At 35.7% G+C, this 18,765-nt stretch overlaps 1 protein-coding gene and 1 pseudogene across 1 annotated transcript in view; one reads left to right on the plus strand and one right to left on the minus strand.

Annotated features, from left to right (window-relative positions):
• PCCB (propionyl-CoA carboxylase subunit beta) overlaps positions 1-18,765 on the minus strand; it is a 130,461-nt gene that overhangs the window by 11,093 nt on the left and 100,603 nt on the right. Inside the window, exon 10 of the mRNA XM_037844497.1 lies at positions 13,286-13,409. Within this exon, the coding sequence (XP_037700425.1) occupies positions 13,286-13,409 (124 nt within the window). The remainder of the gene's footprint in view (positions 1-13,285; positions 13,410-18,765) is intronic.
• LOC119540378 lies at positions 11,033-11,692 on the plus strand (annotated as a pseudogene).

Below are 18,765 nucleotides of genomic sequence, written 5' to 3' on the forward strand. Positions count from 1 at the left end.
GAAGGGAAAAGTGCCATGAATTGCTAAAAGCATTCTAAAACAGAAAAACGAAGTGGGAGACTTACACTTCCTGACTTTGAAGCTTACTATAAAGCCAAAGCAGTCAAAACAGCATGGTATTTGCACAAAGATAGATATTTTGATCAATGGATTTGAACTGAGGGTTCAGAAATAGACCCCCAGACCTATGGTCAACTGATTTTTGATAAGGCACCCAAATACACTGAACTGGGACAGAACAGTCTCTTCAACAGATGGGGCTGGGAGAACTGGATATCCAAATCCAAACGAGTGAAAGAGGACCCCTATCTCACACCCTATATAAAAACTAACTCAAAGTGGATCAAAGACCTCAATATAAGTGACAGTACCATAAAACTCCTAGAAGATAATATAGGGAAACATCTTGAAGACTTAGTACCAGGAAGCAGCGTCTTAGATCTTACACCCAAAGCACAAACAACGAAAGAAAAAAATACATAAATAGGAACTCCTCAAAATCAAAAGCTTCTGTACCTCAAAAGAATTTGTCAAAAAGGCGAAGAGGCAACCAACACAATGGGATAAAATATTTGGAAACCATGAATCTGATAAGAGACTGATATCTTCCATATATAAAGAAACCCTGCAATTCAATGACAAGAGTACAAACAGCCCAGTTATAAAATGAGCAAAAGATATAAAAAGACATTTCTCCATGAAATGAATAAATTTTAGTGGCTGAGAGATTCCAAAAGGAGCCAAGAGGTCACTATAGCGGGCACTGTTACGTAAAATATAGATAACGCTTTTTAGGTTCTAATGAATTGGAATAGCTAGCAGTAAATACATAGAACTATCAAACTACAACCCAAAACCCTTGAATCTTGAAGACAATTGTATAAATATGTAGCTTATGAGGGGTGACAATGTGATTGGGAAAACCATGTGGATCACACTCCCTTTTGTCCAGAAAAAAGGGGAAAAAAAAAAAAACCACCCAGTGATCTTTCTTACTTTAATTGTTCTTTTTCACTTTAATTTCTGTTCTTATTACTTTTGTGTGTGCAGTAATGAAAATGTTCAAAAATTAATTTTGGTGATGGACACACAACTATATGGCGGTACTGTGAACAACTTTTTGTACACTTTCTATGACTGTATGGTATGTGAATATATCTCAATAAAACTGAACTATTGGGAAAAAAAAAAAAAAAAGACATTTCTCCAAAGAAGAAATACAAATGGCTGAAAACCAAGTGAAAAAATGTTCATATTCACTAGCTATTAAGGAAATGCAAACAAAGACCACAATGACATATCATTTCATACCAGTAAGAATGGCTACCATTAAACAAATAGGAAACTACAAATGCTGGAGGGGATGTGGAGAAATTGGAACTCTTATTCATTGCTGGTGGGACTGCATTATGGTACAGCCACTGTGGAAGACAGTTTGGCAGTTCCTCAGAAACTAGATTTAAGTTACCCTACGACCAGGCAACTTCAATTCTCAGTATATACCCAGAAGATCCGAAAGCAATGATACAAACAGATATTTGCACACCAATTTTCATAGTAGCATCGTTCACAATTGCCAAGAGATGGAAACAATCCAAGTGTCCTTCAACAGATGAGTGGATAAACAAAATGTAGTATATACATACGATGGAATAATATGCAGCAGTAAGAAGAAATGAGGTCTTAAAACATGACAACATGAATGAACCTTGAAGACATAATGCTGAGTGAAATAAGCCAGACACAAAAAGAGAGACATTGTATGTTACCACTAATGTGAACTGCGTGAACAATGTAAAATCAGTGTCTTATAATGTATAATATAGGGGACCTAGAGATAGAAGCTAGTGAAGAGGGAATGATAAGCTAATATGTACAGACATGATAATGAGGGTGAACTTAATGGTATGGGAATGGACAAGTGTGATTATGGTTCAGTAATGGGATTATAAATATCAGTGCAGCATTGAAGGCAAACTGGTTCAAAAGTGGTTGTTTAAAGGCATGTAACCCACAGAGTAGCACTACAAACATAAATAAGTGTTATACTTATTTATACTATAAGGTATGACACTGATACAAAGAGTTAACAACAGAGTGGTATATGGAAAACTACCCATTATATATTATAGACTATATTTAATAGGAATATCTTACCAGCACTACACTATACTAGGGATGAATAATTAGTGGCCAGTAAGAGCTCTGGGATGTTTTATGTTATAATAATTGTTTAAAATTGAAAGTGATGATGACTGTACAACTAAGTAGAGATTTTATGAGAAACTGTTTATCTTGGGACAGAATATATGTTATGTGAAATTAGGAATCCACTACTTAATAAATCATGCCCTTGATCTTGAGGCTTGCTCCTGTGAAACTTAGGGCTGTAAATGGGAACCTAATCCTTCCTATAATTATGCCTAAGAGGCACCTAGAGAACCTCTTTTTTTGCTCATATGTGGCCTTTCTCTCTCTAAGCCCAACTCAGCAAATACATTCATTAACCTTCCCCTGACGTGGGACATGACTCCTAGAGGAATGAATCTCCCTGGTCACATGGGACCCAACTCCCAGGAATGAGCCTGGCCCTAGCATCGAGGGATTGAAAATGCCTACTTGACTAAAAAGGGGAAAGAAAGGCAACAAAATAAGGTTACAGTAGCTGAGAGATCTCAAATAGAGTCCAGAGGCTATCCTGGAGGTTTCTTTTATGCAAGCTCCAGCTAGATATCCTAAATAGCCACAGTATGCCAGACCTTTACCAAAACTAGTCCCTAAATACCTAGGTCCCTACCTGAGACTCTGTAAAAGATTAACTCACTAAGATAAAACTTGGTGAAACTTAAATCCACCAGAGTGTTCCTATGCCAGACAAGTCCTAAAACCCAGAGGCCACAGTCTCTTTAAGAATAACAATCAGATGCAGCCCCCTTCCTCATACTGTCGATACCCCCTTTCAATATGAACAAGTTAGGGTGGTCACTGCCTAGACACCCCTGAAGATCGAGAAAATGATTAAACGAGAGGAAGGGGTAAAAACAGACAAGATAGGATTTAACAAAGGATTACAAATACTGTAACTTGATATATATAATTTAGATGCTAGGGTATTAGAACACTAGTAGGAAATAACTGAAATGGTGGAACTGTAACCTATAACATTCTTTGAAATTTGCTCTATAGTTATTCATTGACTTGTGCTTTGAAAGTTAATCACCTTTCTACATATATCCTATATTTTACAATACGGAAAGAACTGAAACTGTGGAACTATCACCCATAACTGCTTGTTGCACTGTACTTTGAAAGGTAATACTTTCTGTATATATGTTATATTTTACAATAATGGAAATAACTGAAATTATGGAACTATAACCCATAACATTCTTTGAAATTTGCTATCTACTTGTTAAATAGTACTTTGAAAGTTACCACTGTTATGTATTTTACGTTAAAGTTCACAATTTATAAAATGCATTAAAAAAACACAGTTTAAAGAAAAGCTAAATTCTTTTAAAGCATCTGAGACATTTATACACTGATATTTTAAGTATCAGCATTTATTATAATGTGTTTGATATCAGTTACTAATGATATTACAGTTTAGGGCTGTATCATTGCTATGTGTAGAGAGAGATGTAGGAAGGTGACATCATTCTAAACATTGGATTGCTCCTTTTAATTTTACCAAAGGTATAATTTTCATAATCCACTATGAAAACAAAAGAGTGGCCAAAAGAGCCAAGATGGCTTAAAACAATCATTCAGTTTACTTTTTAATTTTTAAGGGACATTTGGTTTGAAAAGCATGATCATACAGGCCTCTCAGAATGAGTGCCACTTGGTACAATGGTTCCCAAGGTAACTAATCCCTTGCTTACTGGGAAAGGACTAATGAGGTGGTTGTGTAGAGTAAAAATATCTGGAATGGCAAGTGCAAAAAATACATACACCTTCTTAAAATGTTTCATTTACTAAATTTACGTATGCTTTTTAAATAATTATTTTGGAGAACTATATTGCAAAATTTTTTTACAAGTATGTACATAAGGTTTCAGAAAACAAACTTTAAACTCAAGATTTTAGTTATACATATATATTCTCACATTCTAAAAAAAATTCTCAAATAATTTACAGAATATATAGTTACTATTGAAGATAATTTTTGAAATGTAAAAATTAGACTTTAATATATTTTAAGTAACAGAACTATAAAATTGCAGAGAGCAGATGCGTAAAACTCAAAGTTGGACTAAACTTCTGAGCTGTTGCATTAATAAAGAGAGTTTTCTGTTTTTGCATATGGTTTTTAAAATTGTTGTAAAGGGAAGAAATGTCAGAAACTTTAAAATTAAATAACAAACAGATCACTGGTTTTAAAGTGATCAGTAACCTAATCTCACAAGTGGAGGAATCAGAAAAAGAAGAGCAAACTTAACACTAAGTGAGCAGAGGAAGGAAATAATAAAGATTATAGTAGCCATAAGTGAAACACAGTAGAGAAAATTGGTGAAACCAAAGTTGCTTCTTTGAAAAGATCAATAAAAATGACAAACCTTTAGCTGGACAGAAAAAAAGAAGATGCAAATAACAAAAGAAAGAAATAAAAGGAAGGACCTTACAGAAATAAAAAAGACTATTAGAAGATACTATGTACCAACTAAGTTAATAACCTAGATGAAATGAACAAATTCCTGGAAACACACAAATTACCTAAACTGACTACAGAAGAGATAGAAGACCTCAATAGACCAATATAAGTAAAGAGCCTGGATCAGGGATCTAAAACAAAAACAAAAACAAACAACAACAACAACAAAAAAAAAAAAACTCCCAATAAAGAAAAGCCTAAGACCAGATACTTCAGTGGTGAATTTTACGAAACATTCAAATAAGAATTAGCATCAGTTTTTCTCAAACTCTGTGAAAAAAAATCAAAGAGGAGGAAACAGTTCCTAAATCAGTCTGTGAGGTCAGCATCACCCTAATACCAATGCCAGATAGAGAAAGCACAAGAAAAGAAAAGAACAGACCAATACAATCCGATATCCCTTATGACTATAGGTACAAGAATTCTCAACAAAATACCAGCAAACCAAATCCAACAATACATTAAAAGTATTATACACCATGTGGTGGTTTGGATGTTTTATGTCCCCCAAATGCCATTATCTTTGATGCAGTTTTGTGTGGGCAGGAAATGTATTGGTGTTGATTTGATCGGAGGCTTTTGATTGGATGTTTCCGTGGAGATGTGATCACTCAACTGTGGGCGAGATCTTTTACTGGATAATTTCTATGGAGGTGTGGCCCTGGGCATTCAGCATGGGCCTTGATTAGTTTACTAGAGCACTATATAAGCTCAGACAGAAGGAGGGAGATTGCTACAGCCAAGAGGGACACTAAGAAGAATGCACAGGAGCTGAGAAGAGAGGAGCTGCAGATGAGAGACAGTTTGAAGACGGCCGTTGAAAGCAGAATTTTGCTCCGGAGAAGCTAAGAGAGGAAAAATGCCCAAGATCATTGTTGAGGAACTGCAGCCTAGAGAGGAATGTCTTGGGAGAAAGCCATTTTAAAACCAGAACTCTGGAGCAGATGCCAGCCATGTGCCTTCCCAGCTAATAGAGGTTTTCTGGACGCCATATGCTGTCCTCCAGTGGAGGTACCCGATTGTTGATGACTTACCTTGGACACTTCATGCCTTAAGACTGTAACTCTGTAACCAAATAAACCCCCTTTATAAAAGCCGATCCATTTCTGGTGTTTTGCATTCTGGCAGCATTACCAAACTAGAACACACCATGATCAGGTGGGACTTACACCAGTAATGCAAGGATGGTTCAACTTAAGAAAATCAATTATTTAATACACAACATTAATAGAATGAAGGAAAAAGGTGATCATCTCAACACAAAAGCCATTTGACAAAATCTATCATCCTTGAGAAAAACACACAGAAAAATAGGAATAAAAGGTAATTTCCTTAACATGATAAAGGGCATATATGAAATGCTCACAGCTAACATCATACACAGTGGTGAAAGACTCAAAGCTTTATGCCTGAGATCAGAAACAACACAAGGATACCCACTTTCACCACTGTTATTCAACATTGTTCTGTAAGCAGGCTGGAGCAATTAGGCAAGAAAAAGAAAAGGCATCCAAATTGAAGAGGAAGAAGTAAAACTATCCCTATTCATAGAAGACATGATCCTATATAGAGAAAATTCCAAACAATCTATAAGAAAGCTACCAGAGCTAATAAGTGAATTCACCAAAGTAGCTAGGTTCAAGATTAACACACAAAAATCAGTGATGTTTCTATACACCAGCAATGAATAATCTGAAAAGGAAATCATACAAGCAATTCCATTTACAATAGCAACTAAAAGTATAAAATATCTAGGAATAAATTTAACCAAGGATGTAAAGGACTCATATGCAGACAACTAAAAATCATTTTGAAAGAAATTAAAGAAGACCTAAATAAATGGAAAGAAACCCTCTGCTCATGGAATGGAAGACTTAGTATCATTAAGATGTCAATACCAATAGTAACAAATGTACCACACTAATATAAGGTGTTGATAACAGGGAACTCTATTTTCTGCATGATTTTTCTGTAAACCAGCAACGTCACTAAAAAAAAAAAGGATGTCAATCCAACCAAAATGATTTACAGATTCAATGCAATTCCACTCAAAATTCCAGCAGCCTTCTTTGCAGAAATGAAGAAGCCAATCATCAAGTTTATATCAAAGGGTAAGGGACATGAATAGTCAAAAGCATCTTGAAAAAGAAGAATAAGGTTGGAGGACTTACACTTCCCAATTTCAAAACTTACTACAAAGCTATAGTAATCAAAACAGTGTGGTAATGGCACAAGGACAGATTTATAGACCAATGGAATAGAACTGAGTGCAGAAATAAACACTAGCATCTATGGCCAATTAATTTTTGACAAGGATGCCAAGTCCACTAAATGGGGGAAAAACAGCCTCTTTAACAAATCATGTTGGGTCAACTGGATATCCACATGTAAAAGAATGAAATTGGACCCCTACCTCACACCATATACAAAAATTAGCTCAAAATGGATCAATGACTTAAATATTAGAGCTGAAACTTCTAGAAGAAAACAGGGAAATATCTTTAGGATCTTGTATTAGGCAATGTATTCTTAGACTTTACACCAAAAGCACAAGTAACAAAAGAAAAAAACAGAGAAATCAGCCTTCATCAAAATTTTAAAATGTGTGCATTAAAGGACATTATCAGGAAAATGCAAAGACAACCTATATAGAAAGAAAGTAGTTGGAAATCATACATCTAATAAAGGTTTAATGTCCAGAATATAGAAAGAACTCCTACAACCCGACAACAAAAAGACAACCAACCAAATAGAAAGTGGACCAAGAACTTGAATAAACATTTCTCAAAAGATGATATACACATGGACAGGAAGCACATGAAAAGATGCTCAACATCATGAGTCATTAGGGAAATGCAAATCAAAACCACAATGAGATACCACTTCACACCTACTAGAATGGCTGTTATTTTAAAAATAGAAAATTTCAGGTGGTGGTGAGGATTTGAAAAACCAGTAACCCTCATACATTGTTGGTAAAAATATAAAATGTTATAGCTACTGTGGAAAATACTTTGGTAGTTCCTCAAAAAGTTAAACATAGAATTACCAAATGACCTGGCAATCCCACTTCTAGGCATATACTCCAACGAATTAAAAGCAGGCATTCGGAATAGTTATTTGTACAGCAGTGTTCATAAGAGCAAAGGGTGGATGCAGCCCAGGAATCCATCAACAGATGGGTAAATAAACGTGCTATAGACATACAATGGAATATTACTCAACCATTAAACATAATGAAGTTCTGATATATGCTATAACATGGATGAACTCTGAAGACATCATTTTGAGTGAAATAAAGCAGACACAAAAGAAGAGATATTCTATGATTCCACTTTTATGAAATATCTAGAATATGTAAATTCATAGAAACAGAAAGTAGAGCACAGGTTATTAGGGGCAGGGTTAAGAGAGGATGGGTGCAAGTTTTTATTTAGGTGATAGAAAAGTTCTGGAAATGGATGGTGGTGATGAAGCACAGCATTGTGAATGTGGTTAATGCCACTGAATTATATGCATTAGAGGGTTTAGATGGGAAATATGTTGTATATATGTCTCTACTATTTAAAAAAGAGAGAGACTAAAGAGACAATGACAAATGAAATCCATGATCCTGGACTGGATCTAAAAATGGGAGAGAAAATGTCCAAAAGGACGTTATTGGGACAACTGAAAAAAATTGGAATATAGACTATAAGCTTTGTATCAGTGCTAAAAATCTTGAATTTAATACATTTATGTGGTTATATAAGTGAATATCTTTGTTCTGAGGAATTATACATGGAAGTATGAAGTGTTCAAGGGGCATGATGTATGCAACCTATTCTCAAGTGTTTAGGTAGGTAGGTAGATAGATAGGTAGGTAGGTAGATGGATATAACAAATGTGGCAAAATGTTAAAATTTGGTAAATCTGGATGGGGGTATATTGGAGTTCTCTGTATTCTTTCTGTATTATTTTTGCAACTTTCCTGTAAGATTGAAATTATTTTAAAAAAAAATGTTAAAAGAAAAAAAAGAATTAAAGCAGATGGTATCTGTAAAGTGTTACATAGAATAAGAGCTTGATAACTGGTAAATCTCCCCTTGTAGTAACAGTTTCAATTGTATTCAATGGAGGCCAATGTTACTCTGCTAACAAAACCAGATAAAGATGTTATAAGAAAAGAATAATATAGACCAAAGTCCTTTATGAACACAGATGCAAAATCCTGTTAAAAAAGATTACCAAATTGAATCCAGCACTATATAAAACCATAACGCATCATGACTAGGTAGAGTTTATCCCAGAATGTAGGGTTGATTTAAGATGTAAAATCAAGATAATTATTAAATAACAGAAAAAAATATGTGATCACCTAGATAGAAAACATAAACAAAAATTCAATATCCAGGTAGGATTAAAAGCCAGCAGTAAACTAGTAATAGAATGGAATTTCCACAATCTGATACAAGGCATCTACAAAAAAAACTTATATGTGCATGGATCAGATGAATAAATGTTTAAGATATCCATTCTCCCCCAAACTTATCTATACCAGTGCTGTCCAAAAGAACTTTCTGTGATGATGGATATATGCTATAGCTGGACAGTGCAGATGTATATTTTCAAGCAATTCCTAGCAAAATCCCAGCAAATTCCTTTGTTGAAACTGACAAGCAAATTCTGAAATTTAATACAGTAATATAAAGAAGAGATAATAACCAAAATAATATTTTTTTAAAAGAATAAAATTCGAAGAGTTTCACTAGCTAACTTCAAGACTTAGTATATAAAGCAGGTTTTCTCTTCCTCGGCACTACTGACATTTGGGGCCAGATAATTCTTTGTTGTCAGGGGTTGTCTCCTGTGCATTATAGAATGTTCACCAATAGCCCTGGCCTCTACTCACTAGATGCCAGTAGCACCATTCCCACATGTGATAACCAAAATATTTCCAACAGAGCGAAATGTCCCCAGGAGTCAAAATCACTTCAAGCTGAGAACCACTGATATAAAGCTGCAACAGTCAAGACACGGGGGCAAAAACAACAGACACAGAATAGTTTGTGAAGAAATAGACCCACACATCTGATACTTAACCAAGGCACCAAAATAACAAAGCAGAAAGGAAGTCTTTTTAAACAAAGGTGCTGGAACTATAAATATTTGTATAGGAAAAAAAAAAAATGAAAGTAAACTATCTCATTCTATACACAAAAATTCAAAATGGACCACTTTGAGCCTGAACATAAAACTCAGAACCATAAAGCATCTAAAAGATAACATAGTAGAACTATATTCATAACCCTGTAGTAGGCAAAGATTTCTTGGACCAGATACAAAAACCATTAACCATAAATGAAAACACCGTTAATTAGGCTTCATCAAATTTAAAATTTTATGTGCCTCAAAAAAAACACCATTAAGAAAACAAACAGGCAAGTCACCAACAGAGAAAAAATATTTGCAGTACATATATCTGACAAGGGACTAGCATCCATAATTTAAAAATCAATAATAAAAAGACAACCCAATAAATTAGCAAAAGTTCCCTCTCTCCAAGCAAACTTTTAGATGATGGAAATGTTCTAGGTCTTGTTTTAGAGGGTGACTACATGGGTGCATGGTGATTACATAGGTGTATACAACTGTCAAAATTTTCAAAATTCACTAAAATGAGCACTTGAGAACTGTGCATTTTATTGTATATAAATTATAACTCAATAAAAGAAAAAAATGTTTTAAATCTCCTATCCTCCCTCACTATTCAAAATCTATATTAATGACCTGAAATAAAAAATCTGAATGATAAGATCTAAAATCTAAATTAAGAAGGCTGGAATAAAAAAATTGAAAAGACAGATAAGCAGAGACACAACCAAGACAAGAGGCAGTCCCTGGGAAAATGCACACTGAAACAGAAAACCCACAGCCCTGAGCTGCATCTGTGGAGTGGATGGTCTGGAGCTTGGCCTGGGGCCCAGGTTCAAGTTCACACCCTGCCTTCCCATTATGTGGAACGGAGGCCTGGTGGGGGGGGGTATGGGGGGAGGATCTTGGCCTCATCTTCTCAGGCCCCAGGACCAGCAGAGCACCTGGGACCCATGAGCCCTGGCTGATGCCTACGGAGAAGCAAGTGAGAACAGGGCTTCCTTCTGTGAGCCCTGAAACTGGCAGTTAGGACAAGATAGGCAATGATTAGGCCAACGTGTGAATGAAGCTTTTTTCAACAAAGCAGTGGCCTGCTGAGCTTCCACACTTTGCCCCAAGTCCATAAACAACACAAAGAATTTGAGTTAAGAAAGAAGGGAGGGGGTTTCTTCTCCCATTTCTCCCACTGCCCTATTCAGACCTAAACTTGAGGCTTTTGCCCACCCGGATGGCATCTCTTTCGCCATGGCCCTCAGCGATGCTGACATGCAAAAGCAGATTAAACACATGATGGCTTTCATTGAACAGGAAGCTAATGAGAAAGCAGAAGAAATAGATGCAGAGGCAGAAGAGTTTAACATTGAGAAAGGTCGTCTTGTGCAAACCCAAAGACTGAAGATTACAGAATACTATGAGAAGAAAGAAAAGCAGATTTAACAACAAAAGAAGATTCAGATGTCCAATTTGATGAATCAAGCAAGGCTCAAAGTCCTCAGAGCTACAAATGACCTTATCACAGACCTACTAAATGAAGCAAAGCAGAGACTTAGCAAGGTAGGAAAAGATACAACCAGGTATGAAGTGCTCAAGGGTTTGTACCAGTTGCTGGAGCCCTGAATGATTATTCGTTGCAGGGAACAGGATTTCTCTCTGGAAAGGGTGGCGGTACAAAAAGTGATTCCTATGTACAAAATTGCCACCAAAAAAGACGCTGATGTCCCAATTGATTAGGAGGCCTACCTGCCTGAGGATACAGCTGGTGGCGTTGAGGTCTATAGTGGAGATCATAAAATAAAGGTTTCTAATACTCTAGAAAGCTGGCTGGCTCTCATAGCCCAGCAGATGATGCCAGAAGTACGGGGAGCCTTGTTTGGTGCAAATGCCAACAGGAAGTTTTTGGACTAAGCCTTTGGGAGGTAGAATTCATTCCACTCTTCTGCTGCTATGATATGGAAGTTTCTGATATTTGAAGAACCATGATTATCTATGTAACCTCCTCTTTGCTGTTCTAATATTGTTCTGTACTTATCAGTGGAATACTCTTCTGTAGCTAATGCCCTTGGCCCAGCTGTTAATAGTGGGAGAAAGTTTCTCTTAAAATGATCAGGAGCCTACCTCTAGTTCATTTAAAATTAAACAAGTCTCAGTTGGTTCTGCAGCATAAAGGGTGAGGGATTGGATGATGGTTGCATGAACTTCCCTGAGTCTTCCACTCTTCTCCAGCTCTTGTCATCTAGTCTAGAGAAAGATATATTTGGTATGCTCTGTCTTTTAAGTCTCAAACGCACGTGGGGCATGCATTCCTTCCAGCTGTAGTAGCTTCATCGTTACCTGTTTGGGCCTAGAAGTTTTTCTGACCTGTAAATGTGATTTAAAATCGAAGCCATGAAAATGCTGTTTATTAAAACAAAAGGTTTATGTGGGAAAAAAAAAAAGAAAGAAGGGAGCCTGGGAACCACAATAGGATACCAGTGTCCAGATGTGGGCCAGGGCTGGAGTAGGCCCTGGGATTTATACAGTTCCCAAGATGAGCTAAGCAGTTTCTTAAAAAGTGGGCTTGTGAATGTCCATCTGTGCTAAATAAATAAATAGCAAAGGAAAAGGAAGATCTTTGAGCAGACACAGGGAATGGGCCAAGTCCACACCAGGCACAGACATGGCTAGGAGAAACTGAAAGGATGTATGAACAGTTGAGAACTTACCATATGAGCAAAATGCACTTTCAGTGAGTCTAAGTTCCTAACTTTAAAAACTTTTTCTAAGGACAAGGAAAAATTGCATGGCAGAAATAAAAGATGAGGCTGAGCCAGTGTAGGAAAGCAGTCTCTTCCTATGCAGGGGTGGGCATGCAGATTTTAAACCTCAGAGGGAAAACAGTGAGCAGGGAAGCAGTGTTCACAGTCCCCATCCCACCCCCACCTGACTGTGACTCAGATCCAGCCACATCACCGGAAAGCTGTGGGGCACAGACAGTGGATGCCATTAACTTGCCTCCCACTGGAGAAAGGCAGCTGAGAGGCCCAAGTGTAGGCCATTTTCAGAGTTCAAATTTTAATTTTAATATCAGGAAAAGAATTAAAAGTAAAGATTTTCAATATTATTCATTCATTCAACAAATATTTATTGAACACCAACTATGTACCTGGCACTGGTGAAGGCAAATGAGATACAACAGTGAATAAGACACCAACAGCCGTGACCTCATGGAGCTCATAGTTTAGCAGCTAAGTCTTATATCTAACGAGGGGCGACAGAAAGCAGACCTCTAAAAAAGTGAGGACCTCACAAGCTAAGGAGGAAAGTTATCTGTAAACTTTAAAAAACAGCAATGTATGAAAGAAGCATTTTGAGATATTAACATTAAAGGAGAAAAGAGGTTTTATAACAACATCTAGGAGTTTCTTCCTTTGGCCATGGAAGGCCACATCTGACCATGGGTCCAGGCAACCTGGGCACCGCCACCTCCACCCGAGGCTTAGGAGAGCCTCTCTGTCTTACCTGAGGCCACCTTGGGTTGGTTGCCAACAATTCCAACAGTCCTCCCGTTCATTCTTGCAAAACCAACAACGATGTTCTTGGCATAATTGGGCATGATCTCAAAAAATTCTCGCTCATCAACAACCTGCAGGAATAAATGTACTCCTGAGCTCAAAATGATAAAGACAAGTAAAAGATGCAACTACATTACAGAATTGCCGACACCACTGGCCAGACAGCTCCGATTCTGCCACAGGTTCTCCAAGGCAGCAGGACAGCAGGAAGAGGCCTCCTAACTGATGGAAAGGAATGTTGGGGAAAACCCTCACACACCTGTTGGGGAAGGGTAAACTAGTGCAGCATTTTGTAAGGGGCTATTTGAATTTGGTGATATTACAATTTTTTTTTATCTTTTAATTTTGAAATTATTTCTAATTTACATAAGAATTTCAAAATAGTTCAAAAAACATCCAGATTCCCCATTTACTAACATTTTACCACTATGCTTTACTGTTCCATATATGTTGTTTTCTCCCCAAACCATTTGAAAGTAAGTTACAGACAGATGCCACTTACCCCTAAATCTCCCAGTGTGGTTCCTAAGAACAAGGACATTAAGTGACTGCAGTGATATTTACAAAATTGGGAAATTAACATTAATACAATACTATAATCTATTATATAATCTTATTCAAATTTTCCCAACTGTTCCAATAATATCCTTTATAGCAATAAAAACAACAATCTGGTGCAGATTGTTTTTGGTGATCATGTCCCTATAGTTTCCTTTAATTTTTTTCCCCTCAGTCTTCGTCCTTCACAACTTTGACATCTTTGAAGAGTACAGACCAATTACTTTGTAGAATGTCCACCTATTTGGGTTTGTTTGATGTTTCCTCATGTTTAATTTCAGATTAAGCATTTTTGGCAAGAAGATCAGAAAAGTGAACTTCTCAGTGCATCACATCAAGAGGCACATGAAGTCAATTTGTTGATAGTGGTGAGATCCACAAGGTTTCCCTTGTGTAAAATTACTATTTTTCCATTTGTAATTAGTATGTATTTTGTGAGGAAATACTTTGAGACTAGGTAAAAATCCTGTTCTTCATCAAATTTTCTATGTTTAGCACCCATTGATGATTCTTGCCTGACTCAATTATTAGCAATAGCTGCCAAATGGCGATTTTCTAACTCCATCTTTCCTTCTGCATTTATTAGTTGGCATTCTACTGTAAGATCTTTGTGTTTCCTGCTTATTTATTTATATAAGTATGAATTTATGGATTCTTATATTATTCTGTGCATTATATTCTTTTGCTATCATTATTTAATATTCAAATTGTCCCATATTTGGCAGTGAGAGCTCCTTCAAGCTGGCTCCTGTATTCTTTTAACACGTCTTCCATCGATCTTTGAGCACTACCTTACTTTCTGGCATGACCTTCTTTCAGGCTCATCTTGTGTTTTTTCCTGCCACACCACTGGAATCAGTCATTTCTCCAGGGTACTCAGGAGTGTATGTGTCATTGTTTCTAAGCCATCCCAGAAGACAGAGTTAGAAAATAGACACACACACACACAAACACATATATATTTCTAAATGTGTCTATATGAAAAACCATGAGTTCATACTGATACCTACACTTTTAGTACAGTTCAACCACAGGGTCCATTCTAGTTTTCCTCCTTTACATATTTGCAACTCCCTTCTCCAACAGTGGAAACCTGGTTCCAAATGTATTTAAATATATCTCAATAAAATGAATTAAAAAATGTATTTAATTTATTTGCTCAATCCTATAGAATACACAGAAAGTAGTTTCAGAATCGCTAACCTATACCACCTCAAAAAAAACAAGCTTACTAACTAGAATTCAGTATTTCTTTACAGCTATGTCTGTCTTTAGACTAAAGGTACATTCGTCAAAATATTATGTTCAAAAGTTATTCATTTGATGGATGCAGAATGTATGAGGTGATGAAAAGTTTGGGGCGATGGATATTGGTAATGGTAGCACAATTTTTTGAATGTAATTGATAACACTGAATTGTGCACTTGAAACACTAAAATGGGAAAATTTGAGTTGTATATTTATTACAATGATTAAAAGTTTAAAAACAAAAAGTTATTCATTTGAAATAGGTCCATTTAATTCTGTTTATATTTCATTTAAAGGTTTTCCCCCACAGTCTTATTGATTTTATTTTTTTTTGTATGTAAGCCAGTAAGATAGTTTGTGTCACTCCCTATCCCTTCCACCCCATTCTCTCCTGCCCTTATTAATCAATCGCCTTCATTTCTGATTTATCATTCTTGAGAGTGTGTGTGAGAGAGAGTGAGGTTTGCACAGAGCAGATACATTTATATCTTTTCATTTTCCCTTCTATCTTACATAGAAAGTAGCATACTATAGATACTCTTTTGCACTCCGGGTGTTTTCACTTAACAATATATGCTGGGAATCACTTTCATGTCAGTTCATAGAGATGTTCTTCATTCTTTCTCACTTCTGCATAATTCTCAGTTGCTGGATGAACCATAGTTTATTCAGCCAATCTCCTACATGTTATTTATTTTATTTTGCAATTTACATTTAAATTTTTTACAATACTTTTGAAATTACAAATAATGATGCAGTGGTAATAACCTTATGCATATATAATTTTGTATTATGGGAAGTATATCTTCAAGGTAAATCCCTAGCAGTGGGATTGCTGGGTCAACGAGTAAATGCTTATGTAGTCTTATATATTATCAAGTTTCCCTACCATCAATGTAAGACAGTGCTTGTTTCCCCACAGACTTGCCAATGGGAAGTGTTTTCAAGCTTTTTATTTTTTGTCAGTCTAACAGATGAGAAATGATATTTCAGTGTAATTTAATTTGCATTTCTATTAGGACTGAAGTTCATGTTTAAGATCCATTTTATATCTTTTTGTGTGAATTATCTATTCAAGTCTATTGCCTACTTTTCTATCAAGTTTGGACTTTATTCACTCAATTTTTAAGAGTTATTTATATATTAAGGATATTAGTCCTTTATTTGAGATACATGTTGCAAAAAATTTCTCCCAGTTGTCGGCTGCCTTTTGACTTTGTTTATAGTTTTTTGCTATGCAGTGTTTTGGTTTTTTTTAATGTGTTCAAATTTATCTATCTTTTCTTTTACTGCAACTGGATTTTGGGTCATAGTTAGAAAGCCTTTCTCTACCATCTCCTGAAGTTATTGAGGAATTCACCTATGCTTTCTCTTAGTGCTTGTATGGGTTCACTTATTATATTTAGTTCTCTGATCCTTCTGGAGTTTATTTTTGTGCATGATATAAAGTATGGATCTAATTTTGTATTTTTCTAAATGGCTATCCATCCAGTTGTCCCAGGACCATTTATTTAAAAATTAATCTTTGCCCCAGGGATATGAGATAATAGCTTTTACATAAACTAAAATCCTTCATGTACTTGAGTCTATTTCTGGTTTTTCTATTCTATTCCAATATTCTATTTATGTGCCATACCATACTGCTTTAATTATAATATATTTTAATATATGCTGTGATTTCCCCCTCATAGCTTTTCTATTGTAGTATAGTCTCAGCTATTCTTGCATTTTTATTTTTCCACATGAACTTTTGTATGAATTTGTCTAGTTCTGCAAAAAAGTTATGTTTACTGGGATTGCCTTAAATTTATAAACTAACTTAAGAAGAACTGACATTTTTACAAAGATAACCCAATATTCAAGAGCAGTATGTCTCTCCATTTGTGCAAATCTACTTTTGTATTTTTCAGTATTTTTATATTTTCCCCATATAGCTTTTGTACATTTCCTATTAATTTCATTAATAAATATTTTATCTTCTTTGTTGCTATTGTAAAAGGGTTCTCTCCACCATAATATAGTTATTTATTATGTATATGAAAACTATTGATTTCTGTATGTTAATTGTATATCCTGTTCTCTAAATATTGAGTTTGTTTTAACATTAATTCTCCAGAGTTTTCCAATAAACTAATGTGTCATCTACAAACAGAGCTTAACTTCTTTTCCAAGGCTTCTGCCTCTAATTGACCCTTGTCTAACTGCATTTGCTAATACCTCCAGTACAACGGTAAATGGTAGTAGAGACAGGGAGCATCCTTCCCTTGTTTCTGATCTACCTCTAGCTTTTGAAAAGGCATATACTACATTTCATCACATGAAGAAAGCATCCATCAATTCCTATTTTCTTGAATGCTTCTATCAGAAATGGGTGTTGAATTGTAAGGCTTTTCTCAGCATCTATGAAAATAATCAAAGTATTTTCTCCATTATATCCGTTAATATAGTATATTCTATTTCTAGATTTCCTAAATAGGGAACCAATCTAGAATAAATCTCATTTGGCCATGGTGTATAATTTTAACATAGCATTGGAGTCTGTTAGCTAATATTTTATTTGGTATTGGGTCATCAATATTGGTTAAGTGATGCTCATCTGAAATCTTCTTGTTAAGCTCTGTTTTTATCAGGTTCAGGTATTGTGTTAGTTTCCTAGAGCTGCCATAACAAAGTACCACAAACTAGATGGCTTAACAGAACAGAAATATATTGTCTCCGTTCTGGATGCTACAAGTCTGAAATCAAGGTGTTGGCAAGACCATGATCTTTCTGAAACCTGTAGGGGAGAATCTTTCCTGGCCTCTGCCTAGCTCCTGGTGGTTTTCTGGCAGTCCTTGGCCTTCTCTGCCTCCGTTGTCACATGGTGATCTCTAGTCTGCCTGTGTCTGCATCCACATCTCCTCTTCTTATAAAGACACCAGTCATAGGGGACCAGGGCCCACCCTAATCCAGTTTGGACTCATCTTAACTAACCACATCCTCAAAGATACTATTTTCAAGTAAGCTGACATTAACAGGACCAGGGGTCAGGACTTGAACATTTGTTTTTGTGGGACGAACTCAACCCATAAGAGGTATCATTGTTGTTATACTTGCAGCATAAAAAAATTTGCAAGTTTTTTTTCATTTTTTTGTGTGTGAAGTAGTTCCTTCTATGTAGTTACATTAGGTTATGCTTTCTACCTCTAATGGGTTCAAATCTGTAACTGTGCTTCCTTAGGAAAATGTCCATTTCATCTAATCTCTGACGATTTTAAAATTTCTCCTTTTTCAATTGTTATTCCCCTTTTCACTTCATATTTGTATTTGTGCTTCCCAACCCTTTTTCTTGACTAAGATAGCTAATGGTTGCTGTATTTTATTAATTACATCTATTGTTCCTGCTTCATAAATTTCTGCTTTAAACCTTTTTAAATTTCTTGTAATTTCTTTTGGGTAATCTGTTATCTCTTTTGTAGCTTTCTGAGCTGGGAATATAATTCATTTATTTTTCCCTCTTTCATTTTTACTAAGTGTTTTAGGCTATAAATTTTCCTCTGCTCATTGCTTTAAATGCATTCCATAGGTTTTGATATGTTGCCATTTTCATTATCTTTTTTTTCTTATAGCAATTCTGTCATT

This window comes from Choloepus didactylus, chromosome 1 (genome assembly GCF_015220235.1).
Source record: "Choloepus didactylus isolate mChoDid1 chromosome 1, mChoDid1.pri, whole genome shotgun sequence".
NCBI lineage: Eukaryota > Metazoa > Chordata > Mammalia > Pilosa > Megalonychidae > Choloepus > Choloepus didactylus.